Source organism: Halichoerus grypus, chromosome 10, assembly GCF_964656455.1.
Source record: "Halichoerus grypus chromosome 10, mHalGry1.hap1.1, whole genome shotgun sequence".
Taxonomy (NCBI): Eukaryota; Metazoa; Chordata; class Mammalia; order Carnivora; family Phocidae; genus Halichoerus; species Halichoerus grypus.
The window spans coordinates 127,586,903-127,613,470 of NC_135721.1; the positions used below are offsets into that span (position 1 = coordinate 127,586,903).

Sequence of the window (26,568 nt, forward strand, 5' to 3'; positions counted from 1 at the left end):
ACTGGGTGGTGAGCGCCTGCTCTCAGGGTGAGTCACACTGACCTCACAGGAGTTTCCCTCAAAGCTTCCTCGCCCCGGGCTGGAGAAAAGCCGAAACTCCATGGGGCCAGGAGGTCACGAAGCCCAAGCCGGTCAGGCGTCCTGAAAGTGCCCTGGCCGGGTCCGCCCCCCTTCAGGCCACAGAGACGAAGAGATAGAAGGGCCGCTCGCTCACGGCTGAGGCCCCGCCCCCCGCTTGTCAGCCGGCCCGCTCCTCCAGCGGAAGCCGGAAGCAAAAGCAGTCCCTGCTAGCCCCCGGCTCCGAACTCGGTGGTCTTGGAGGCTCCGCAAGATGGGGGAGAAGATGGCGGAAGAGGAGTGAGTGGGCTTTTCCCGGGCGGCGGAGGCGGCAGGGCTGGGCCCCGGCGGGTGACAGCGAGAGCCTCAGGCCTCCCTCTGGCCCTGAAAGGCGGAGTTCCTTGTGCCGCTTGGCCAGGACTGACCATGCCGGCGCCAGCGAGGAGGGCGGGAGGGAAGGGCCTGGGCCCAGCCCGGCCCTGCAGCCTCCTTAAGGTCGGATCCTCGTCCAGGGAACCGGCAGCCCGGGCCAGGCCTCGAAAGCCGTCCGGCGGAAACCGAAACCCCAATTCCACTTTCCCATTTTTCGGTCTTCTGATAATCAGGGAGAGGTCCGCCGCCTCCTCCAGGAAGTCCCCCACCCCCTCTTCCACTGTAACGGTCGTTTTTCGCATCTGTCTCCTCCACGGAGTTTCATTCATTCGTTAACTGTTGGCCATTTACTCTATTCCAGGCCCTGGGCACATAGTAGTGAAGGAGGCCGACCAGGAGCCGCCCTCAGGTAGTTTCCATTCTAGTGGGGAAAGACCCTAAGTCGGCAAGGTGATTTCAGAGCGCTAAAAGAAAACGGAAGTGTTAGGATGGGAGAGTCCCGCTAGGAAGAAGTGACGTGCCCGCCGAAACTGTAATGAGGAGAAGGAGGGATAGGAGAGGGAACAAGCAAATGCAAAAGGCTGGAAGCAAGAAAGAGCTTAGTGTCTTTGAGGGACAGAAGGAAAGGCAGGACGGCTGGAATGTAAAGAGCGAAGGGGCTAGCTGTACAAGATGAGATGAGGGGCGGGGGCGGGCGTCCTTTGTCCCGCAGGTACTTAGCCGGAAGGACCCCTCTTTAGTCCGTCTCCATATCTGCCGGGCACAACCTATTGCATGTTGTAGATGCCCTATCTATGTGAACCGGTTTGTAAAAATTAAAAAGGAATCCCCGTGGTTGAAATCTGACTCCCTCACCTGATACCTTTTCGGATACGTCTCTTGGCTGGCTGGGTGGTCATTTCATTTCGTCTGCTTATTTATTCAGCATATGCTCTATTGCTACACCAAACTGGGCCTCAGCAACACAAAGCAAAAGAGGTGGTATGGCCCAGTAATTTCAAGTTTGGTCTCAAACTTGGTTAGCTGAGATATTGGCCAGGTTATGCAACCTCTCTGAGCTTCAGTTATTCATGGGTAAAAAAGGGAAAGGAATAGCCCCCATCTCAGGCCTGGTATGCCTATTAAATGAGAGGTTGTATGTTATATAATCCCTGGAGTGAAGCATTTACTCAATAAACATGAGCTATTATAATCACAATTGCAATGATTATTATATGAATATTGCACTAGTTTACAATCTGACCCCAACGTGAGGAGAGAGCGCTGGTGAAGAACATAAGAGGTGGGGAGGGTGCAGTATTACAGAGGAGGTTACATTTGAGCCTTTAGAAATCTGAGAAGGATTTTATAAAGCGGGGTGGGATGTTCCAACCAGATCAACAATTGGGTAAATTCAGGTGGCTTCTTCAACTTGCTGCTATAATTCAAGGAAAAGAATGTAAACAGGAGAAATAAAGGCGCCAAGTAAATAACATTGGATCTTGGAATGTGATGAGACTTCAGTTTGTCTCCATTTAAATCCCCCATTAAATGCCAAAGAGCAGGCAGCATTTTGTTTCTGCCCTGGCCCTGATTCCGCCTGGTTCCTGTCCTCTGAGTGGCTGTGTTCAGAGCACCTGAAGCCACTAGTACTCTCCTGCTGAGGCAGCCAGGAATTTTCTGAATCAGCTTCTCTCTGAGGCCTGCCGGTGGTTGTAAGACTTGTGAATCCCATCATCCTCTGTGCCAGGTTCTCCTTCTGTTTGTGTATGTGTGTTGATACTCAGGCCCTTTTCCCTTTATCTAATCCTGCCGCTTTTTCTGTCCAACAGGTTCCCCAACACAACTCACGAAGGTTTCAATGTCACCCTTCACACTACCCTGGTTGTCACCACGAAACTGGTGCTCCCGACCCCTGCCAAGCCCATTCTCCCTGTGCAGACGGGGGAGCAGGCTCAGCAAGAGGAACAGTCGAGCGGCATGACCATCTTCTTCAGCCTCCTCGTCCTAGGTGAATGTGGAGACACCCTCATTTGCCGTCTTGAGTGTCTGTGTGTGCTGTCTATAAGGTCAACCCTGTCTAAGCCACCATTTACTTGATGTCAAGTCTTCCTTTCATTTGGTTTGATGTCAAACACTGAGGGACAACGATCAGTTCATAAGAGGGTACTCCTTTTTCTATAAAATCATCGAGCCTAGCAATTTTGAAGAGCTCTTTATATATCTTAGATGTCATTTGGAAGAAAGAAGGGATTTTTGACCTAGAAAGAACCTTGAACGTCTTCTAGTTTAATGGATTTCAAACCCTACTCATGAGTGTGTGTGTGTGTGTGTGTGTGTGTGTGTGTGTGTGTGTGTAGGTGGTGGTGGGAGCAGGAGGTGGGCTGAGTCAAATGGGAGGGCATCTGACTTTCTGACCAGAGCAGCATTTTGTCTCCTATTAAGCTTCTGTGTAAATTTTATTTAATTAAAGGTTTTGTTGCTGAGTAAAACATCAAACACCCCTTTCCTTACCCTCTGTCTCCCGTTAACCGTGGTTATGACTTTTACCATATCTGTGTACTGCCTATGTTGTTGTTTACTTATGTAATGTTTTTCTTTGAACAGATTCACTCTCAATAGTCTCGTTTTGTTCAACGTCCTCCAGTCATGGGTGAGAAAATTGAGGCCCAGAGAGATTAAGCAAATGACATGCCTTGTTTCTGGGAGACTAGAGATTAATATTTGGGTTGCCAGACATCAGTCGAGAAGTTTAGGTAAAATGCAATAACTTAGATGCCTCCTAGAGACTGTAGACAACTGTTTTAGACCAAAAAACAAAACAAAAAAAGAGTTGAAACTGCACAACCACTTTGGACTAGCTGACAAAGGAAGAAATAACTTCAAATTTGACCCAAATCCAAACTCTTATTGGATGAGTAAAGTTGGCATATTTACATTTTCCAGTCTTCTTTTCATGATACTGAGCCATATTTCTAATTAGATTAGGTCTTTTCAGAGGAATGGGAACTACAACCTGATTGAAAGGCACAAAGCATTTCGCTGATGTCATTGAGGACTTTTTTGAAGAAAACGGGAACTTCTTTCACATTCATATTCAGATTCTGTTAATGGCCAAATAATTTTAATAACCTAATCATTTGATTTAAAATCCCAGGACTCAGCCTTATCTCTCACAGATCCTAAAAGACTTTTACATTGGGGGCACCTAGGTGGCTTAGTCGGTTGAACATCTGACCCTTGGTCTCAGGTCTTGAGCTCATGGCTGTGAATTTGAGCCGTGTGCTGGGCTCCGCGATGGTCGAGTAGCCTACTTAAAAAACAAAACAAAACAAGAAAACCCACACAACTTTTAAATCGAATACTGAAAAAGTACACAAACCACAAGCGTGCAGTGTCCCATATGGACCTGATATGCTCAAGTAATTGTGTACCTTGTGAATGTAGTTGAATTCTGCTACTAGGGGATTACTCCAACAATCAAGGACTCTTTTTTGTTTTTCCTTTTTCCTCTGTGATAGTAGTTGAATGTAAACAAAAGCAGTTCTTTTCTTGATTAAGAAGTCTTTAGTACCTGAATCCTTAATCCTGAAGGACCAGTATTATTAGCCTTTTTACATTGTTGTTAGACAGCATACAAGACAGGCCTGGGAGAAAACTTTTGTTTTGTAGTCACTTTGTTTCATGGGAAGATAATAATAAGGCTAAGTCAGACTTTCAAAGTAATTTTCAGGGTGTGGGGCATTGAAGGTTAGTTTGTGCCAGAAACCACAAAACAGGTTGTTATAGTGCTTTTTAATCCTGGCAAGACCCTGCGCAGTGGTAACACATCTTTGTGGCCAGAAAGGTCTGAGCTGTATTTATTAGTGCTATATATTTTACTTGGATCGTCTTTGCAAACAGATCATAAACCTAGAGTCACACTAGTGTCAGGTGGGTTTTGTTTTCACCTCATCAGACTGTTGGCAGTCTACAAATTGGTATCTCCGCTTTTTATGTGTAGGTCAGCGTGCAGTAGCAGAATGGAATGCTTTCTTTTTCAATAAATTTGAAGGCATTTTTACTCTTTTCTTGTATATTATCAACAGAATATTATATATCTTATATACTAGATGTCCAAACAATATACATCTGATAAGGTTTAAAAAAATTACAGTTAATAGGTATCTTGCTAACTCACTAAATACATGAACTGCAGTGAATTGAGGGAAATACTAGTCCATAGTTTATTCTAGACTTCAGGAACTCCTAACCTGGGACACATTTAACCACTTTTGTTTACTGTTTTTTTTTTTTTTTTTAAGATTTTTATTTATTTGACAGAAAGACAGCCAGCAAAGGAACACAAGCAGGGGGAGTGGGCAGAGGGAAAAGCAGGCTTCCCGCAGAGCAGGGAACCCGATGCGGGGCTCCATCCCAGGACCCTGGGATCATGACCTGAGCCGAAGGCAGACGCTTAACGACTGAGCCACCCAGGCGCCCCTACTATTTTATTTTTTTTTAAGATTTTTTATTGGGGCACCTGGGTGGCTCAGCAGGTTGGGCTTCTGCCTTCGGCTCAGGTCATGATCTCAGGGTCCTGGGATCGAGCCCCATGTCAGGTTCCCTGCTCAGCGGGGAGCCTGCTTCTCCCTCTCCCTCTGCCTGCTACTCCCCCTGCTTGTTTTCTCTGTCTCTTTATTATTTCAGAGAGAGACAGAGAGCACAGAGAGGGGAGGGGCAGAGGGAGAGGGACAAGCAGACTCCCCACTGAGCAGGGAGCCCAATGCGGGGCTCAATCCCAGGACCCATAAGATCATGATCTGGCCCAAAGTCAGACACTTAACTGAGCTCCTCAGGTACTGCTTTTGTTTACTATTTTAGTCAAGTCAAATGAAAGTGTAACTTTTATGTCCTATAAGCTTGTGAAAGGATTTCAGTGTATTCCCCTTTTTTGAGGAGGGATGCCAAAACTCCTGTTACTTTTTTTTTTTTTTTTTTTTTTTAAAGATTTTATTTATTTATTTGAGAGAGAATGAGAGAGAGCACATGAGAGGGGGGAGGGTCAGAGGGAGAAGCAGACTCCCCGCCGAGCAGGGAGCCCGATGCGGGACTCGATCCAGGGACTCCAGGATCATGACCTGAGCCGAAGGCAGTCGCTCAACCAACTGAGCCACCCAGGCGCCCCTGTTACTTTTGACTTTAGAAGCTTGAAATCAGTTGATTTACACTTAACCCTTGCTGATCTTTGACTCTGCAGAAACAATGGTGAGTCATTTTTTTGACTTACATTAGAGTTAACAATTAGCATCATTTGACACATTTTATGGGCCATTAAATTTATGGAGTTATTAAAATTGATATGCCTATGTTTTAATATAGTTTCCATAATTATTACTTTGGACATGAACATTTAGAAGCATATTAACTTGTGGTATACCTATCCTCCTTACCACACAGAAGTTTTTGTCCTTTTTTTCCAAGTATACTTGAAAACATGTACTTGTTTGTGTATAGGCGCATATACGTTCATAAGCACATTCACGCGTATAGGCACATCCAGCTTGGATTTTGTTTGTTTTAATATAAATAGGATCCTATAACTTGCTTTTTCATCTCACAGAATGTCTTGGAGGTCTTTTTATGTTACTACTCTTTTTTGTATCTACTTCATCTTATTTTCTTTTAAAGAACGTGTATTTGTTAAAAGAAACAATATATCCCATTTTAACCATTTTACAGTGTACGATTCAGTGGCATTTAGTACACTCACAATGTTGTGCAACCACCACCATTATCTAGTTCCAGAATGTTCTCATCACCCCAAAGGGAGACCCAGTACCCTTAAAAGCTGTCACTCCCCATCTCCCCTACCCCCAGTCTCTAGTAAACACTATTTTGCTTTCTATTCCTAGGAATTTGCCTACTCCATTTCAGGCAAATAGCATCATACAATATGTGACCTTTTATATCTGGCTTCTTTCACTTAGCATTGTATCTTCAAGGTTCATCCGTATTGTAGCGTGTGTTAGAAGTGTGTTAATTATTATGGGTGAATAATAATCCCCTGTAGATATACCACATCATGTGTATCCACTCATCGATTGATGGACATTTGGCGTGTTTCTACGTTTTGGCTATTGTGAATAGTGCTGCTGTCAACATTTGTGTACAGGTTTTCATATAGACTATATTTCTATTTCTCTTGGATACATACCCAGGAGTGGAGCTGCTGGGTTAAATGCTTACTGTATGTGTAACTTTCTCAGGAACTCCCAAACTTCCTACAGAGGCCATACCATTTTACATCCCCACCCGCAGTGCCGTCATGTCCCAGCGGCTCCACATCCTTGCCAACACTTGTTATTTCCCATTGTGTTTTGTTTTGTTTTTTAATTATGGCCATCTTAGTGGGTGTGAAGTTGTATCACATGGTCTTGATTTGCATTTTTCTAATGACCAATGACGTTGAGCATCTTTTCATGTGCTTATTGGCCATTTGTGTCTTTGGAGAGATGTCTTTTCTGGTTCTAGGCCCATTTTTTAAATTGTATTGTTTGTCTTTTTGTTGTTAAGTTGTAAGAGTTCTTTATGTATTCTGGTTACTAGACCCTTACCAGATAAATGATTTACAAATACTCTCATCCATTTTTTCAGACCTCATTCTTTTAAGTGGCTGAAGACCATTCCCTGGCATTGATGAGCCTCATGTTTAGCTCTTCCTGTTGGTAGTTTTTTCCCCTTTGCTCTTTTTTTTTTTTTTTTTTTTTAAAGAGAGAGAGGAAGGGGAGGTGCAGAAGGAAAGGGAGAGAGACACGCAGGGCTGGATCTCATGACCCTGAGAGTCAGGGGTCTGACTAAGCCACCCAGGCGCCCCTCCCTTTGCTCTTAAAGGTGCAAATCAATGTCTGATTTATTGGAATAAACTTTTTAAATTAATTTTTTCATTTAGCTTGGTGCAAAAAAAGATCAGAAACTGAGTGAACTCCCTAGGTCTATATTCGGTCTACTTATGCGCCTGCTTCTATAGACAGAAGGCCTGCTCACTGGTCACATGTTGTGTTTATGCATTAAAACATTTTTTCTTTTTTTTTTTTTTTAAAAGGAAAGGTTTTTATTTTTTTATTTTATTTTATTTTATTTTTTTAGATTTTATTTATTTATTTGACAGAGAGAGACACACCAAGAGAGGGAACACAAGCAGGGGGAGTGGGGGAGAGAGAAGCAGGCTTCCCGCAGAGCAAGGAGCCCGATGCGGGGCTCGATCCCAGGACCCTGAGATCATGACCTGAGCCGAAGGCAGACGCTTAACGACTGAGCCACCCAGGCGCCCCTAAAACATTTTTTCTTGCTCTTAGTATTTAATGCAGGATTTTTCTAACAAGGTTAAATATTTGTAATAAAGTAACACCACAGATTGATAGTGTAAAACTCAGAATGAAAAGAGGACACAATTTCTCTATGTACAACTGTTTCCTTTTTCTCGCTACCTGGTGCTTTTTGGTGGGCCTAAAGATATCTAGGTTGTCAGCACAGACTCTGAGGGTGGCCATTTAACCACCCTGCAGATTGTTTAAACATTTCCTTTTACAAAAAGCAACAATTATTTTTAGTGCTGTTAAGATAATATTGTGATTAATGGGATGGTATACCACTTAGGTGCGTAATAAAAGAAAGAGACATGCATACTTGCACTTGGACCATGAAATTACATTTAGGAATTATTTATGTGTAAGTATGCTTTGGGGGTGTCCAGAAATATTTTCAAACAGTTTTACCTCCTTTTGTTTCCTTTCTTTCAAGACAGTACCCCTGTGAGAAAAGTCAGACATTATTCTTACTTTGGCAACTGAGGAATGAAGGCAGTTGGGAGGGAGGTGGTGGGTGCCTGTGATTAAGGGCCCAGGGTTGGAATTGGGCTCAACCCTGCAGCACCCACCAGTGAAGTGAGATTATGATAATAATAACTAGTTAAGAGGGGTGTTGGGGGTCAAATGAGGCAGGGTTTGGGAAGTGCGCAGTGCAGCACCTGGCTCATGGGGAACTCTCACCCAGTGGGAGCCCTAGTACCTAGCTGAGGGGCAGGCACCCCATCTTTTGGTTTCTGATGTTCTCATCACCAGACCAAAGTATTTACTTTGTCCCCTTTGTATAAGACTCTCACTTCCTTCTCTATTCCAAGAGAACTTACCACATGGAGGCAAAATACATTGTGTCAGCATCTTTTGTTGCAGTTATATTTGCATAAAAGTGATTGATTTCATTGACTTCCTTCTCACCATTTCAAGTTTTCCAGTTGATTATTTCAAAAAAGTTGAAGACTTTTCTCAGAATCGGAGAGATTAGAAAAATGATTGTATGAGGCTTAACAGGTTAGAAAAACATTAGATGTCTGTTGCTCTTTCAGTGAACCCTGGAAAACAAACTAGTCCAGGCATATAAAGAAATATGGAGACAATGTTATTGTCTGTGAGTCTGTTTCCAGGTTAAGAAATAAGAGCTTGAAAATACAACTGCAGTTTATTGTGTCATTGTCCCTTGTACATTTTCCTGGCAGCACCCCCAGAAGTAACCATGGCTTTGAACTTGGTGTTTATTATTTGAGATTGTGCCATTTTAACAATGTCTTCTTTTTTCCCCACAGCTATCTGCATCATATTGGTGCATTTACTGATCCGATACAGATTACATTTCTTGCCAGAGAGCGTTGCTGTTGTTTCTTTAGGTAAGTCCTTATCAGTGATCCTATAATAAAAGCAGTAACAATAAAATTTTTTTTGAGTGTCTTCTTAGTGCCAGGAACCACATGAGATGTGGTACGTTCCTGATTTCATTTAATCCTCACTGCCACTTGCCATGAGGGTGTTATGATCCCATTTTACAGATGAGGACACTGTGGCTCAGAGAGGGGCGATGACCTCCTAGAGATCACACAGTCGCCCCGTCTGTAGAGCTCGAAGGCCTTTCTGCTTCTAGAACTACCCTTGGGGCACATTGACCTCTGTCACCAGGCTGTGCAGACACCCAACTCAACTAAGGCGAGTAATTGACACTTAATTCATAGGGTCACTGAATTTTACAGCCACAAGGGACTCTCACTTTAGGTTTAGGAGTAGGAATGGCTCACTTCCATGTCAGTCAGATCTAAAGTCTTCAGGAGCATTCCATTCTACCTCACTTAATTTCTCTCTTGTTTCCTATGGCAATTAATTGTTAAGATAGTTAGCCTCTGTATGTCAACTATACTTCAATAATAAGTAATAAAAGAAAAGATAATTAGCCTCTATTTAGAGGGAATGAATCGATGTAATAACAGATGAGAGCTCACATGGAAGTTAATTGAAATGGTTAATGAAGGAAGGTGTAGGGACCTTATCTTTCAGTAAGTATTAAAATCAAGACTAAAATGTGGGTGGGAGGGGCGCCTGGGTGGCTCAGTCGTTAAGCGTCTGCCTTCGGCTCAGGTCATGATCCCAGGGTCCTGGGATCGAGCCCGCATCGGGCTCCCTGCTCAGCGGGAAGCCTGCTTCTCCCTCTCCCACACGCCCTGCTTCTGTTCCTGCTCTCGCTGTCTCTCTCTCTCTCTCTGTCAAATAAATAAAATCTTTAAAAAAATTAAAAAATAAAATAAAATAAAATGTGGGTGGGGTGCTTAAGGCATAGTATAGAAGCTTTCACTAAGATCAGCTAAGGCGTTCATGAGTTTATGATACTGTAGTTACTTTTATTAGATTCCACTTGTCTAATGATATTTAATTTTTCCTTATCACCACGGATGCTCTGTAAGTTAATTTTCTTTGCCTTATAGGTCTTGTTTAGCATATGTAGTAATACTTTTACAGTACAGCGATGGTTTAGGTTAGCTTTGGAGATGAACATTCAGACTTGGATTCACCATCTGCATTCCTACTACCCTGGTTCAGCCCCTCCTGTGTTTTCCAGGGCCTCACGTTACTACTAAGTGTCAGGTTCTCGCCTGTGAGCTTTTGCATTGCCACCTCATGTAAGCCTCATAACCCCCCAGTGATGCCATATCTTAAGGGAGAGACACCACTGGATAGTACTGATCTTCAGTGAAGAGTTGGAAAACAGGTTTTCTCACAGTTCCCGTTCTTTATTTAGCAGGCTCTAGAGTGGCACATCCTGGCAGATTTGAACAACCTTAGCTAACGAGATAGTCTTTGAGCTCTAAGCATGGGATGATCATTTATTAACATCCTTTTCCTGCTATCAGGCATACTAAAAATAACCTACACAACTAATACCTATTCTGGGACATTCAGTAAAGACTTAAAACATGACTCCAAGGAATGTACAGTTTTGCGGTCAGTTTTCATAGTTTCTTAGAATAAGAACTGTAGTTGGTGTGTATTTAGGTATTCCATGTGCACATGGAAACGATAGTTCTTACAATTTGGCTTGGAATGTCATGTTCTTCACTCTGAATGTTTGGGTAACTGCAGGGCAGTGAACACCAGTGCTTGTATTAGGAGTTACAGCAGACATTGTTTGTTGCCTGCCCAAGGCCCTTTCCCCCTTCTTCCTTGAAAATAGAACCCTAATTTTGATTTTATTTATTTATTTTCAAAAGATTTTATTTATTTATTTGACAGAGATTGATAGCGAGAGCAGGAACACAAGCAGGGGGAGCGGGAGAGGGAGAAGCAGGCTTCCAGCCGAGCAGGGAGCCTGATGCGGGGCTCGATCCCAGGACCCTTGGATCATGACCTGAGCCGAAGGCAGACGCTTAACGACTGAGCCACCCAGGTGCCCTGCTAATTTTGATTTTAAATTTGAAATAATGGGGCGCCTGGGTGGCTCAGTTGGTTAAGCGACTGCCTTCGGCTCAGGTCATGATCCTGGAGTCCCTGGATCGAGTCCCGCATCGGGCTCCCTGCTCGGCAGGGAGTCTGCTTCTCCCTCTGACCCTCCCCCTCTCATGTGCTTGCTCTCTCTCATTCTCTCTCTCTCAAATAAAAAAAAAAAAATTTGAAATAATGTATCAAAAGGTATCTTGCCATGGTTGCACTCAAAGAAGATGGGCTCCTCCAGGTCAAGACTGGTCTTTATGCCATCGTGATAATTCCACTCTGCCATTGACTGGTTGAACGGGGTGAAGGCAGCAAGGCAGTAGGAAACCCTGTTCTGGCCCATGAGACCATGGAGAAGGGCTGAGGTGCAGTGCACTCTATCCTCTCTGATAAAAAAAAAATCTCCTCAGGGCGCCTGGGTGGCTCAGTCGGTTAAGCGACTGCCTTTGGCTCAGGTCATGATCCTGGAGTCCCAGGATCGAGTCCCACATCGGGTTCCCTGCTCAGCAGGGAGTCTGCTTCTGCCTCTGACCCTCCCCGCCTCTCATGTTCTCTCTCTCATTCTCTCTCTCTCAGATAAATAAATAAAATCTTTAAAAAAAACAAACAAAAAAAACTCCCCTACCTTTGATGCCATCCTGTGAGGATGTGATGCCCGGAGAACTTGTGGATGTCTTGCAATCACTGTGGCTCAGATACAAAAGCCAGAATGCTAAGGATTGCCAAGGGGACAGATGGGAAACCTGGATTCTTGACTGCATTGTTGTTTTGTTGAATTGATAGTTCTAAAGCTGCCTGTTATATGAAATAACAAACATCTGTGGTTGAAGCCATTTTTAGGCGGGTGTTCTACTTGTAGCTAAAAGCATCTTAACTGATACAGGACTCTTTCCACTTAAGGGACAAAATCAGTTCAAATTGATTCAAAGCAAACACATTGGTGGGGGTGGAGTTGTACACCCATTGGCCCATGGAACTGAGAAACCTACAGGGGGTGCTAACTTCAGACTTAGCTGGATCAAGTCTCCTGGACTCCGTTTTTCTTCATTTCTCAACAGTGCTTCCCTTTGTTTTGGCTTCACTCTCAGGCAGGCTCTCTCCTGAACCTTTCCAGCTTCAGGCCTACTGTCCTTACAGTAGCAATCACAGAGGGAAAGGTGGCCTCCTCTTCTCCCTGTTTCCACCAGAAGTTGTAGGATGAACTCTGACCTCATGGCCTCCTCAGCCTGGACAGGGAGTGGAATGGTGTTGGGGATTGGCCAGGCTCTCCATCCACAGGGTTAATTTCTTCACTGATGTAGCAGAAATAACTGGCCTGTACAGCCAGTCATGGGAGGGTTGATGGAACGTAAGCCTTGCTTTCAAAACTTCCGTTAGCTCACTCAGGTGATTGGAATGCTAAGAGCAGTTCCAGGGAGAGTGGCGCGGTCCAGAAAGTATTTTTTATTATGTTAGAGGACATTTGGTTAGAATTTAGAAATGCTGACAAAGCTATCAAAATAGTTCTGTATTTCATAAAGCTATGTAAATTGAAGGAGAACTTTTTTTCTCTTACTAGAGCAAAGTGTAACAAAATATTGATATATCCACCATTTCAAGAGTTTCCAAGTTTTGTGCCAACAAAGAATCTAGATGAAGCTGCCAGAGAATATGGGATTTTCCTTCTTTCAGGGATAAACTCTCCCAGCCTACCTCTTCTAGCCCAGAGTTGCTTTTCAGTTTGCTGTCATTTAGAGACATGATTGGCCTTTGATGTTAAACATTCAGAGTTCCTAAGAAATTATTGGTGGGCGCCTGGGTGGCTCAGTTGGTTGAGCGACTGCCTTCGGCTCAGGTCATGATCCCGGAGTCCTGGGATCGAGTCCCACATCGGGCTCCCGCCTCGGCGGGGAGCCTGCCTCTCCCTCTGACCCTATCCCCTCATGCTGTTTCTCTCTCTCTCTCTCTCAAATAAATAAATAAATAAAATCTTTAAAAAAAAAAAAAAAGAAATTATTGGTATAGAAAAGGACTATCTGCCCTTTAAAAGCACATTTTCCCCCTTCTATTTTATTGTATTTTCAGATGAATCTCCAGACTTTTCTCATTCTTTATAAAAAAGTATCAACATGAAATTTTAAAGATACTTTCTTGACCCTTCTTCAAAGCTTTTGGATACTTTCTGTACTTAATGGAATTCTATAGCTTGGGCCTTTGAAAAAAATTTTTTTTTCTTTTTTCTGCCCAAAGAGCTATACAGAAAAAGAAAAATCCTTTTCATTGACAACTTCAGCTATTTTTATTATGCTTCATTCTCTTCCAAACCCTATGTAGGCATATACATGGAGATAGATGACTTTACTTGGTTTGAGTTTATATCATTTTTTGTGTTCTTTCCTTTTTACTACTCTTTCCATATATTAAGTTCACATATTTACTTTTGTTGGTGCTGATTCACTATATATTTTGGGCTGACATTTATAAGGTATAAAAATGAAATAATTGTACTGCCTACTCTCCACTGTTGTATGTAGCAAAACAGATTTCTCTCCTCCCCTCCCCCAATCATACTTTATTTTAGAGAGAGGAAAAGTCAGAAGGGGTTAAGTAAGTACTGGAAATCTGCCCTATCCAATGCCAATACTACTGATAATTAGAAAACCCAGATTTGATTGAATCATTGACTAGGATATACAGAAGTGCTCCCTTGTCATAACGTTCTTAACTACGTGCCTGCAGTTTTATACACTCATTCTTGTTTTGACTAAAGGATTTTGATTTTTTTTTTTTTTTTTTTTTTAAAGATTTTATTTATTTATTTGAGAGAGAGAGAATGAGAGCACATGAGAGGGGGGAGGGTCAGAGGGAGAAGCAGACCCACCGCTGAGCAGGGAGCCCGATGCGGGACTCGATCCCGGGACTCCAGGATCATGACCTGAGCCGAAGGCAGTCGCTTAACCAACTGAGCCACCCAGGCACCCGGATTTTGATTTTTTTAATTTAGTGCTCTTTGTGTCAATGGGGGTTTTGAGTGGAAAATGATGAAAAATCACTTGGTTCCTGAGTTATTGACTAAAAGTAATTCAGGAAAAAACAGATGTAGTAATGATATTCTAATTGTACTTAAGTTCTAAAAAAAAATTTTTTTTTCTTTTTTTTTTTTTGACAAAGTGAGAATCCTAGCTGTAACTATAACAGCTTCCATTCCTTTTTAGACTATTAAAGTCTAACTAATGCTGACACAGCTAACAGTGTCTCACGAGGAACTCTCCCTGAATCTGAGGTGCTTTGATTTTTCTTTTTCTTTTTTTTTTTTTGAAGATTTTGTTTATTTGAGAGAGAGAATGAGAGAGAGAGAGAGAGCACATGAGAGGGGCAGGGTCAGAGGGAGAAGCCCGATGCGGGACTCGATCCCGGGACTCCAGGATCATGACCTGAGCTGAAGGCAGTTGCTCAACTAACTGAGCCACCCAGGCGCCCCTGCTTTGATTTTTCTTAGAGAAGAAATAGGCATTCATTTGTTGGTGTTAGAGTAGCTGTCTTAGAGGCAGAGGCCAAAATTGGTTGTCAAATTGACAAAATGATTAAATTAGACTCAGGATTTTCGAGGCCATCGCATTCCAAGGAAGGGTGCTAGCACAGACTCTTAGTTCCTGGACACAGGTCAGAGGTGACGAGGTCTCCTTAGAATGCCTGTTGCTCTTTTACTTCCGTGAACTCAATGTGTGCTCGGTGTGGAATAACTTCCTCCTTTTTCCTGGAGTCTTGCTTGGACTTCCCTAGTTTTATGGTGATCTTCTCTTAGTTGAGCATTTTATCATCCGTAGGTTGGATTTTATACTTAAATCTCCTAGTTATGCCAGAGTAGGGAGATAGGCTAAATTTTAAAACATGAAAGGTTATTAAATAATTGTATTCTGACATCTACATTTTGGGCTGATTTCTTGAATTTCCTCTTTCACCACCTAAATGTTCTCCTCTGTGGTGGAAAAAGGAATAATGTGAGCTACTTTAAAACAAAACATGTAAGGGCGCCTGGGTGGCTCAGTTGGTTAAGCGACTGCCTTCGGCTCAGGTCATGATCCTGGAGTCCCTGGATCGAGTCCCGCATCGGGCTCCCTGCTCAGCGGGGAGTCTGCTTCTCCCTCTGACCCTCCCCCCTCTCATGTGCTTGCTCTCTCTCATTCTCTCTCTCTCAAATAAATAAATAAAAAAAAAATCTTTAAAAAAAAAAAAAAATAAAACAAAACATGTAAAACAGGCTTTCCCCAGAAAACAAACAGCCGTGAGGTACGGATTCCCATCTTTTAATTAGAGTATCTCTGAGGTATCTGCTTTCGAATAGGTGGCAGAATCAAGGATTGGATTTTCAAAATTACCTTATGATAATATAACTTGATTCTATAATTACAGCTGCCAAAATGTGCTAAAAATATTTTCCAAAAAATCATTTATGGGTAAAAGAGTGTTACATAAGTAATACGTCATTATATTCCTTTTTGCCTCATTATGTAGTAGCAGGTCTACCTCCTCATGATGATCGGGGTCAATTATCCCTGCCAGTATGGTAACCTGTTTCTAGGCCTGCTGGTCTTTTGGCTCAAGGAGCCCAAAGGTTCCAGGCAGCAGCCATTGTAACTCTTACAATGTGAACCCTGGGGGAAATGTCACCTTCTGGGAGCCAGGACCTTTCGACCCCCTGAGCCGAAAGTTTCAGCCTAAGGAAGCAGAAATTCCCCAAGTAGGAATCGCCGGTCCCAAGTGAGTCCCTGAGAAGGATGTTGAGTGGGGCGACTCCTACTTTTACCCACTGTGTGCTCTCTGTACCCACGCTTACCCTTGGGGATATACCGCCCTATAATGGCCATTGGTGTTTTGTTTTTTTAAGATTTTTATTTGAGAGAGAGCGAGATCACATGCACATAAAGGGGAGAGGGAGGGAGAGGCAGATGGAGAGGGAGAAGCAGACTCCCTGCTGAGCAGGGAGCCCCATGCGGGCTGCATCCCAGGACCCTGGGATCACAACCTGAGCCAAAGGCAGACGCTTAACCAACGGGGCCACCCAGGCGCCCCGGCTCTTGGTTTAAGGAGTAAATTGCATCCTTGGCGGGAGCTCCATCCTTCACAGGATGTCCTCTCCAAGCTGGTGCCTCAGCTTCTATGAGAGACCCTCTTACCACTCTGGCTGGCCGGCAGCTTCTGCATGGGGTGGTATGTGGTATAGGACCATGTGGAGTCCGTGGTCACATGCCCACTGCTGCCCCTTCTTTGCCATAAAGGGAGTCTCTTAGTTTGATGCCTTGTTACGCAGTACCCCACTTTGGTGGATCCGACACTTGTGGGCCCCGGACAGTGGCGCTAGCCAAAAGACATAGAGCTGGCACATGCGTCAGTCTCAGTCAGGATGAACTACCACCCTTTCCATTGACGTCATGGAGCTGCCGTCCTGTAGCTAGCTGGTCTTCACAAGGGATGGGACCACATCAGGTGATAGGTGTTGGTCTCTGTGGCTGTCCAGGCCTCCACTCGGCAGTGGCAGTAGCTCGCACAGCCATGGTGTGAGGGCTTCATGCTGTCGAGCCCCTGCCCAGCTCCCGTCTCTGGCACCATAGCTTCTGTGTTCATGAGCCCATTGCACAAACACTGACGTGGCCGAGCTGAGAGGCGGGCTGAATCCTCCGTGAACCAAGCTTGGGTTTTTCCTCCTGTCAGCTGGTCATGAAGAACTCCCAACGAGGCCGTATGTAGGAACCGAGAGAGGTGTTGACAGAACAGCTGTAGCGGACACAGAGGCCTGGGGCGCCTGTTCACGCCTGTGCCCTCTAGGCCTGCACGAGCCTGATCTGCAATGTAACACTTTCATCTTACAATGCGTTGCTGCTGGGCCCACCTGGCCCTAGAGCTGGGTAGTTATGGCAACCCCTCTTAGAAAGGACAGTTCTGAGCACATGAGCACTCGATGTCCTATGCTCAGATACTCTGTCTCTACCAGGGCCCCAGAGCATGCCAGGAGCTCTTTGCGTTTTTATCCTCAGGTGTTTTTCAAATGGTGTATAGTTTCTCTGCTGCAAATGGCAAGACCTTGCTCCAGAACCCTAGGGATCTATGCTGAGCAGCCCTCCTATTGCAGCTTGCCTGAGGCATCACACACCATCCCTTTCTACCATAGATACTTCTAGTATGTGGGGTCTTCCAGTTGGTATGGCAGAAGCAGCAGAGCTGCTTGAACTGCAGCCCGACCTGCTGCAGGACCCTTTCTTCTGGGCCCCGCTCAAAACTTTCAGCCTCCTAAACCAGCAAATGGGTTGAAGTAGTTTTCTCCAAACCTGGAGGAGGCCTACCAGGCCTTGCGCTTCTTTCTCATTGGTGGGAGGCGGAACGTGCTTTACTTGGAGGCACGTGCTGTCATACTCCAGACCACTTGACCCCTAACAGCTTCCCCGGTGGGCAGGCCCCTGAAACTTTCTATCCTCTGAAGCCTCTCTTTCTCACCAAGACATTGACTCGCCACTTCTTGTCATATCAGATTAACATGGTATCCACAGTCTAGTGGACCATTGTCTTGTCCCGGGGAATGTCCATATGGTCTGGGTCCTTTGGGACTAGGTTATGACAGAAAGCAGGAATTAACAGAAGGCGTTTGACTTATTTGGGGCTTCTTTGTAATCTCTAAATAGCCTGGGGAGCTCTGTATTCCAGCAGGGAGGTGGGGGCACTTCTCCCAGCCCAGAGGGTCCACAGGAATCTGGAGGTTCAAGGTGCTCGTGTGCATCTCCCCAAGATAACTCCCCCACGTCTCAGAGTCCCACTTCTTCCTTAGCAGGCCTGGCAGGAGAAGGTATAGATGGACCTTCTTGAGTTCAACTTTCTTGGAAGATCTGCCCCTCTGGCAGTTAAGTCCCGTGCCTGATCTTCAGCTCTAGAAGCCCTCCAGCTGCAGGTGATGAGGGTCTACTTACATGTTGCCAAGGAAGCCCTCTGACTCTCACCCTTTGCTTTTAGGTTGGTGATTGCCTGAGCCTGGTCATTTTCTCTTTCCAAACATCAGTGGCCCCCGGCAAGCACCACACAATTCCACTGTTCTTGTTTCCCCCACCCCTCTCCAACCCTGCAGATACTGCCTGAGCCACTGCCTCCCACCCAGTGTGCCCACCTGGCCCGCCACAAGGGAGTCCTAGCAGTCCAGGGCAGTCCCAGGTGAGTGACCGCCAGGACTTTACCACCGCGCTGGGGTCCTCATTGCCCACTGGCTGCTGCATAATCCAACCCCAGAAGCACAGCACTTTTCGAATTTGCTTCCTGGAACCACTCCACTCCTGGAACCAGTGGTCTTAAGTTGGCTGCCTAAAAGCAGAGTCTGAGACAGTTGGGGACAGGTAATTTACGGAGGGGTGCTCTTTATGAATAAATCTGTGAGGAAGGGAGGAACCCAGACTAGGGGAGGAGAAAGAGCCAAACGCCGGGCTGAATCTCAGTTTCAGCCCAGCCAGAGCCTCACTAGGAAGACTCTGGAGCAAGAACCCACGCTGTGGTTGTCCCTCTCTAAAGCCAGGGGGTTGTACTCCTACTGCCGGCTCAGTGAGTCATTGGCTGTGAACCGGTGCAGAGCGGGCACGACTTCCTGATAAGGTGCCTTTGGGCAGCTGAGGGCACTTCTCTGGAGTAGGGGACAGCTGTGAGCACTTAGCAGCCAGCGTTCTCGGCAGCTCACGCAGATGGACCCAGTGAAGGGAGCTGGGCAAGCGTCACGGTGTGAGAATGAAAAATGCCTGTACCCTTGACCCAACAATCCCTCTTTCAGGGGATGCTCTGGATGCCCCCACCCATGGGGAATCGTATTTATTTAGATGGGAATGGCAGTGATGGCAAAAGCCTAGAAAAAAGCCCAGAGACTCAAATTTTCACAGAGTATTCTTCTACCTTTTAAGTTTTGAACCATGTGCATCTGTTATATAATCAAATAAAGATAAAATAATTCATTCTTAAACAATTCTGGATCTGCTGTTACTCACTAGGTAAGTGATGCTGGGCCTTAGCCTCGGTTTCCTTATCTGTAAAGTGTAGACGACAGGGCCTTCACTTCCTAGAATTGCAGATATTGAGCAGGGTAATACATAGAATTCATTTAGTATAATGTCTACCTGCTAAGTAATCATTAACTGTTAGCTGGGGCTATTAATATTATCATCTATATTATTATGGTTTATTGCCTCGCAGGGTAGTTGTGAGAATGAACTAAAATAATGCGTGTATTTTATACATCAGCACAGTGCCTGGACATAAGGGGTGTGTGTGTTTATTTTTAACACGGGGCAAATAAATATATATATGTACGTATGTATCTGTTTTTTAAGGGAGTTAAGATCATGTTCTACATACTGTTTGGCAACCTGATTATCATCCTTAAGACATCTTAAGCATTTTTCCTGTAACATTAATTATCAGGAACACTGCACAGTGATGGTGGTAGAGCAGCAAGGCCCCCTGGGACAGATGAGGGTCTGTAACAGCGGTGCAGACGGGCTGGGGCAGTGCCGTCTGCCTGTCTTAGCATCACGAAGTGGTGGGATGTCCAGTGTCACTTGGTGGCCCTGAGCCATCAGACAGGCCACTTCAACTCTGAGCCTTCCTACCTGAAGTATTCTCCTGAGGATTAGAAATAATTTAAAGTGACAAATCCTGGGAGAAGGGGCTCAACAAATATTAATTGTTCCCAATGTTTTGAATTAATCCAGTGGTGTCCATGATGAGGTGTGTGCACCAAGATCCATTGGGGGCAGAAGAAAATGTCAGAACTTGAGTTTCTATTTGTTTTTAATCTCACTCTTTTACAGTCTCTGTTTTGTGTGTATATTTTCAAATATATTAATACAGTAGCGCTTTTTTAATAAGATAAAAATTTGTAACTCCAAAGTACATGCTTATATTCTTTTTACTGGTAAGAATGTACAAAATTGTATCTAATAGGGCTTTATTTCCATCTGGTGGTTAGTTGTGTGGTATGAATTCCTCCTGTAGAGTAGATAGATTTGACCTGACTTGGAACCTTAGTCTCAAAAGGAAAAGCAGTAGCTTGCCAATCTCACACTGCATGATAGTTTAGTCTTAGGATATCTAGAAAGGCTTGCTCAAATAATAATAGTAACAGTAGGAATAATAACATCACATCATATTCTACAAAGCTTTCTAGTGCCTCATAAATAATAATTTAGAAACAAGTTTAGGCAATAGAATAATTATGATTATAATCAATAGATATAATAATAGATAATTACGAATAATGATTTTCAGATGCAGCTGCTTCACATGTAATCACAAAAGCATTAACCATGGTATTATACATTTACAAGGGAAAGAGAAAGTTGAGGTTTTAGTAGAGCAGGAAAACACTAGCTTTAAAAATGAAATCTGAAACCATGAGAAGTTCAACTTCCCTAGTAATCAGGAATGATTACTGAATGCAGATTAGCTGCAAATGCAAAGTACAACTTCTTGCCCATCATATGGGGCAGAAATGTTAGTCTGATGATTATCCAGGGTTGGTGAGGATGTGGGAGTACTCTGGGGCAGCAGTATGACTCGGTGCAACCACTTTGGAGGACAGTTTGGCAGCATTCTCAAGAGATAAAAATGTTCATGCTGTTCACTGTCTCTCGATCTGCCGTCAGGGAACACTCTTACACAAAAAGGTGAGAACCAGCATGTTCATTGCAGGACCGCTGTTAACAGCAAACGGTTGGAGACAGCTATCATTTGCGGAATGGTTAAAAAAATTGTGACTTTAAAAAAAAAATTAAAGTATAATTCACATACCATAAACTTCACAGTTTTAAGGTGTACAATTCAGTGCTTTTCAGTATATTCACAGGACTGTGCAACCATCACCACTATCTAATTACAGAACATTTTCATCACTACAAAAAGAAACCTCTACCTATTTTTTTTTTTTTTGAAACCTCTACCTATTAGCAGTCACTCCCCATTCCCTCCTTCCCCCCTCCCTTGGCAACCACCAACCTACTTCCTGTCTCCGTAGACTTGCCTATTCCATACATTTTGTATAAATGGAATTGTACAATCTGCGGCCTTTTTTTATAACAGATTTATTGAGATATAATTCATATATGATACAAGTTACCCATTTTAAATGTACTATTCAGTGGGTTTTAGTATATTCACAGAGTTGTACAACTATCACAACAGTCGATTTTAGAAAATTTTCATCACCCCAAAAAGGAACCACATTCCCTTTAGCTATCACCCCCAAACCCCTCCTCCCCAGTCCAAGGCAACCATTTCTGTCTCTATAGATTTGCCCCTCCTGCATGTTTTGTACAAATGGGTCACAAAATATGTGTCTTTTGTGCCTGGCTCCTTTCACTTAACACGTTTTCAAGATTCATCCATGTTGTGGCATAGATCAGTGCCCCGTTTTTTTTAATTGCCAGATATTATTCCATTGTGTGAATATACACTTTGTTTCTCCATTCATCAGTTGATGAACATATGCGTTGCTCCCACCTTTGGACTACTGTGAATAATGCTGCTAATGAACACCCGTGTACAAATTTCTGTTACGAGCATTTGTTTTCTGTGCTGGGTCATATGGTAACTCTGTTTTACTTTCTCAGGAACTGCTGAACAGTTTTCTCACAGTGACCGCACCATTGTGCATTCCCACCAGCAATGTATGAATGAGGGCTCCTGTTTCTCCATACCCTTGCCCCGCTTGCTTTCCTGTCTTCGTATGCTAGCCATCCTAGGGAGTGTGAAGAGCTATCTCATTGTGGTTTTGATTTGCATTCCCCTAATGATGTTAAGCATCTTTTCATGTGCTTGTTGGCCATTTGTATATCTTCTTTGGGGAAATATCTATTCAATGTGTGGCATTTTTATGCTATGCTGCAGAGCTGTTCAAAGGAATGAGGCAGATCTATATGTAATAATCCCTGAGTGCATCTCCCAAGATTTAACACTGAGCAAAATAGCAAGTAGTAGAATGATGCATTACAGTACTGTAAATTTTATATAAACACACACTCAGGACGGTGTGGTTAAATATAAACATGTAAGAGGATAGAGAATGATCTGGTAGAATATTTCCCAAACTTACCAAGATGGTTGGTAACCCGGGGGCAGGAAGAGAAAGAACTAAGGTGGGAGTGGGGGGTGGGATCTCATCAAAAGGGACTTTTGTCTTATTTATAACATTTTACAAAGTATTCATGAGCTATTTGATTAATAAGAAATTGTATTAAAAAGTCCTTACAATGTATACACCATTTGAAAAGATAAGAAGAAAGAAGCAACTGGGGAACCCTATCTGGAGAGGTTAGAATCAGTGCTTTCATGCCACCTGGCAAGTGAATGGACAACTTCTTTTCCGAAAATAGGTTCATTGACTCTTTACAGCCCAAATCTATTTTGTCTTGGTCTCTTTTTCAAAGTAATTTTATTATTGTTTTAATAATATGTAACAGTTCAAATAGTACAGAGGTTTATAAAGTTAAACTTATCTCCTCTTCTCACCTGAAACGCCCTTCCCCACAGAAGTGTGTTCCGTGCACTTCATTTTCCTGATAAACTTCTCTCTTCTAGTATCATCTCCTCGCCCCACCCAACAAAGTGTTTCTTCGGCTTTCTGCCTTTCTGGCTTTCTGTTGTTGATGGGGAGAAGCTCCTTCCTCTGTAGTGGGGAGGGAAGGCTTTGTCTTTAAGAGTCTATGACTGTGGTCTTCAGGCTTGCTTTGTATTACCCCCTACCAGAGATTGTGATTTAGTAGGTCTGGAGTGCTGCTCGGGTGTCTTTATTTTTATGAAGAGCTCCCATGGTGATTCTGATAAGTCAACAGGGTTAAAAATCATTTATCTAGTGAGTAACAGAGCCATCATAAACTGTCCTCGTGATGCTTCTTTGAGAATTATTTTTGGTAGGTTCTTTATGAGAGAGTAATGAGCCTGTCAGCCTTAAGGAAACATGCCTGAACTCAGATGGTCTGTTTTGTTCCAGGAATTTCACAGAATTTTTACTTTAGGTTATTTTTAGCATTGAGGTTTTATCTCTAACTGAAGACTGCATAGAGCTGCCATCTGAATCTAAGAAAGCGATCTTGGATTCTTTTTTGAAAATGGTAAGATTATGCAGTATAGGGCAAACTTAGCACGTGGGCTTTCTGTCATTTCACATTGAAGATGGGCAGATGTAGCAAAACTGACAGGTGTTAAATCTTCTGTGCCCAGCAGACTATCCTTGGGTCTTGTTTTGTCAAGCTTTTTGTTTCCTAGATGCACCCCGCCCCATTGTTGTTGACTTTATTATCGTATGCTTGCCTGAAGATGCGACTCAGAACTTCACGTTGGTTTCCATTATTAGGTTTTCAGACATAAAACTTGCAGAAATCCATAAAAGCCATTTAAAGACATAATAGTTTCTCTGGAATAATAAACCTGAGTAATCTTTCTCATATCTTAAATTATGTTCAATTTTATATTTTCTCTTCTAGGTATTCTCATGGGAGCAGTTATAAAAATTATAGAGTTCAAAAAATTGGCAAATTGGAAGGTAGGTTTGCCCACCTGTTGATTTTTGAACATACTTAAAATTTTTATTGATTGTCCTTAATTTTATAACACTGATGGTTAGTTATGGTGGCTTATCATTACTTGACTATCAGTGAAGTTTATATTGTCCCATTAATTTTTTAACATTCTACTGGATTAGGGTTGATATCTTTACATCTGACTTTTTGAAAAAACGTAAGTCTCACACTGCTTCAAGTTAACATGGGAGCACTCAGTGTCATGTTTTGTTATTTATTTGAATTTGTATAATCTTAGAATAACCTGCTGCTGTCTGGGGGATGTCTCTAATTAGCATTAAACGTCAATCAGTGGTTATTGCTGACAGCTGAAGATAAAACGGATTTGTCCAGCACCATAGAGCTTACAGAATGCTTTCTACACTGTAGCTCATGTTGTCCTCATGAAAACCACATGAGGTAGATTGACCACATATTATCATCACTGTGTTTTTACAGATGAAGAAAGTGACCACAGAGAGGTTGAGACATGTCCAACATCACAGAGCTAGGAAGTGGCTGAGTTGAGCCTTAGGGCCAGATGCGCTGGCCCTGTGTATTCTGTATTCTCTCTACCGTACCATGCTGTCCTCAGTGTGTGGGTGTTCATACGCTCGTGTTCATATAGTAGTCCGCATGTGGGCATCATCTTGTGGTACAAGGACTAACTGAAACTCGAATTTCAGCTTAAACTTGTGCATCCTTGGGGCGCCTGGGTGGCTCAGTCGTTGAGCGTCTGCCTTCAGCTCAGGGAATGATCCCAGGGTCCTGGGATCGAGCCCCGCATTGGGCTCCCTGCTCTGCGGGAAGCCTGCTTCTCCCTCTCCCACTCCCCTGCTTGTGTTCCCTCTCTCACTGTGTCTCTCTCTGTCAAACAAGTAAATTAAAAACAAAAAACAAAAAAACTTCTGCATCCATATTGAGTACAGAGATTTAAAAAGTGTGTAACAAAATCGATTGTGTAGAGGGCAGTAAGGTTCATTTCAAAATATTAAAGAATATTTTGTAGCTATAATTTAACACATTCAAACCCCTCTTGTTTTGATTTAGCTCCTAGGTGCTAGGATTAATTTACCTAGGAAACTATAGAGTGTAGCAAAACAAGCCACGTGGTCTGACCCAAAACACAAATTGAACTGTTATAATTAATATTCAGGAAATATTGTATGTATTAAATGGATTCTCAAAATACATGTTGAGCTCCTTCTACCATAGACCTCCCCTCAGCTGGGGAAGGGACGGGGCAGGCCCTACTGGAGCACATTGTGAATGATCTCTCTGGCCTACTACAACTGGTTCAATTTCATCACCCTCACAGTGGCTAGTTGCAGGGCAGGGGACACAGACTGTAACCCTTCCTCTATTCCTGCATACAGCCTGATATGTAGATATCAGCCTGCTAACACATTTTGATTTAAATCAGAATTTAACTGATCTAATTTAAAATCAGTCACTCAAAATTGGACCTGATTTTAAATAATTAAAAATTGTTTTATTTTAAAATATTGTAAATCTATATAAAATGCTGGAAATTTCACATAAAAACCTGAACCTCTAGCTTCCCTTGAAGAAACAGAAACTCTGTTAACGTCAGGCCCACGTGCCACCCCACAGAAATTCAGCAGCTGCTCCTTCGGGGAATGCTGTGTGGCCTGGGGAGCCTGTGAGTTGGTGACCCTTGTTCTGAGCAGTAGGAGCCAGGGGGTGGGGGAGGGGACGTTGTCCTCCAAGTTTTGTATGCTTCAATTTTGTTGAATTTATTTTTCAGTGGATGTTACTTTCCAAGTTAAATAATAGTAGTATATTTAATGGTACAGGCAAGTGAAGCAGAGTTGGGTGGTGAATGTAATTAAGTGCCCAAAAAGCCGTCCAGGCGATCTGGGCTTGACCTCAGAAAAGGGGGAGGTTTCAAGGCCGGGATAGTTGGGCCAGGCTTCCCGGAGGAACAGGTGTTTGTGGAAAGCCGAAGCAGGAAGCAAGACACCTGTTTGGAAACCGGGTGCTGCAGGAAGCAAGGGGAGATCAGAAAAAACAAGGAGCCTGGTGTTCTTTCCGTGCAGTTCTGCTGCCAGACTGTCCCACTGGGCCTGCCTTCCACCTGTATTTTCATATACTTATGTATTTATTTCTTGAAGCAACTTGCTTTTTTATGTAAATATATATATATATTTTTTTTAAGATTTTATTTATTTATTTTGACAGAGAGAGAGAGACACAGCGAGAGCTGGAACACAAGCGGGGGCAGTGGGAAAGGGAGAAGCAGGCTCCCCGCGGAGCAGAGAGCCCGATGCGGGGCTCGATCCCAGGACCCTGGGCTCATGACCTGAGCCGAGGGCAGACGCTTAACGACTGAGCCACCCAAACACCCCTGTAAATATATTTTTTGTAGCAGTTTTTTTTTTTTTAAAGATTTATTTATTTATTTATTTGAGAGAGAGAGAATGAGAGAGAGCAAGCACATGAGAGGGGGGAGGGTCAGAGGGAGAAGCAGACTCCCTGCCGAGCAGGGAGCCCGATGCGGGACTCGATCCAGGGACTCCAGGATCATGACCTGAGCCGAAGGCAGTCGCTTAACCAACTGAGCCACCCAGGCGCCCTGTAGCAGTTTTTTTTTTTTTTAAAGGCTTTGGTTGTGGTAAAATATATATATAACATAAAATGTATCATTTTAGCTATTTTTAGGTATATATTTCAGTGGCTAGCTACATTCACAATGTTGTATAATCATCACATTATTTATTTCCAGAACTGTTTTATCATCCCAGACAGAAACTCTACCTAGTAAACTACTCCCCAGTCCCCACTCCCCACAG

The 26,568-nt window shown here is 43.4% G+C and overlaps 1 protein-coding gene across 5 annotated transcripts in view; it reads left to right on the plus strand.

Annotated features, from left to right (window-relative positions):
- Positions 1-237: 237 nt before the first annotated feature.
- Positions 238-26,568, plus strand: part of SLC9A8 (solute carrier family 9 member A8) — a 78,917-nt gene continuing 52,586 nt past the window's right edge. For 3 of the 5 annotated variants that reach the window (XR_004908461.2, XM_036064638.2, XM_036064640.2), the window contains exons 1-5: positions 239-357; positions 791-838; positions 2,241-2,419; positions 9,032-9,112; positions 23,681-23,739. Coding sequence is in view for 4 of the 5 variants with exons in the window: in XM_036064638.2 (XP_035920531.1) it covers positions 332-357; positions 791-838; positions 2,241-2,419; positions 9,032-9,112; positions 23,681-23,739 (393 nt within the window). In the remaining variant the exon portion in view is untranslated. Of the gene's footprint in view, positions 358-790; positions 839-2,240; positions 2,420-9,031; positions 9,113-18,179; positions 18,375-23,680; positions 23,740-26,568 lie in introns of those variants that run through there. The other 2 variants (XM_036064639.2, XM_078057295.1) reach the window with 2 other exon arrangements.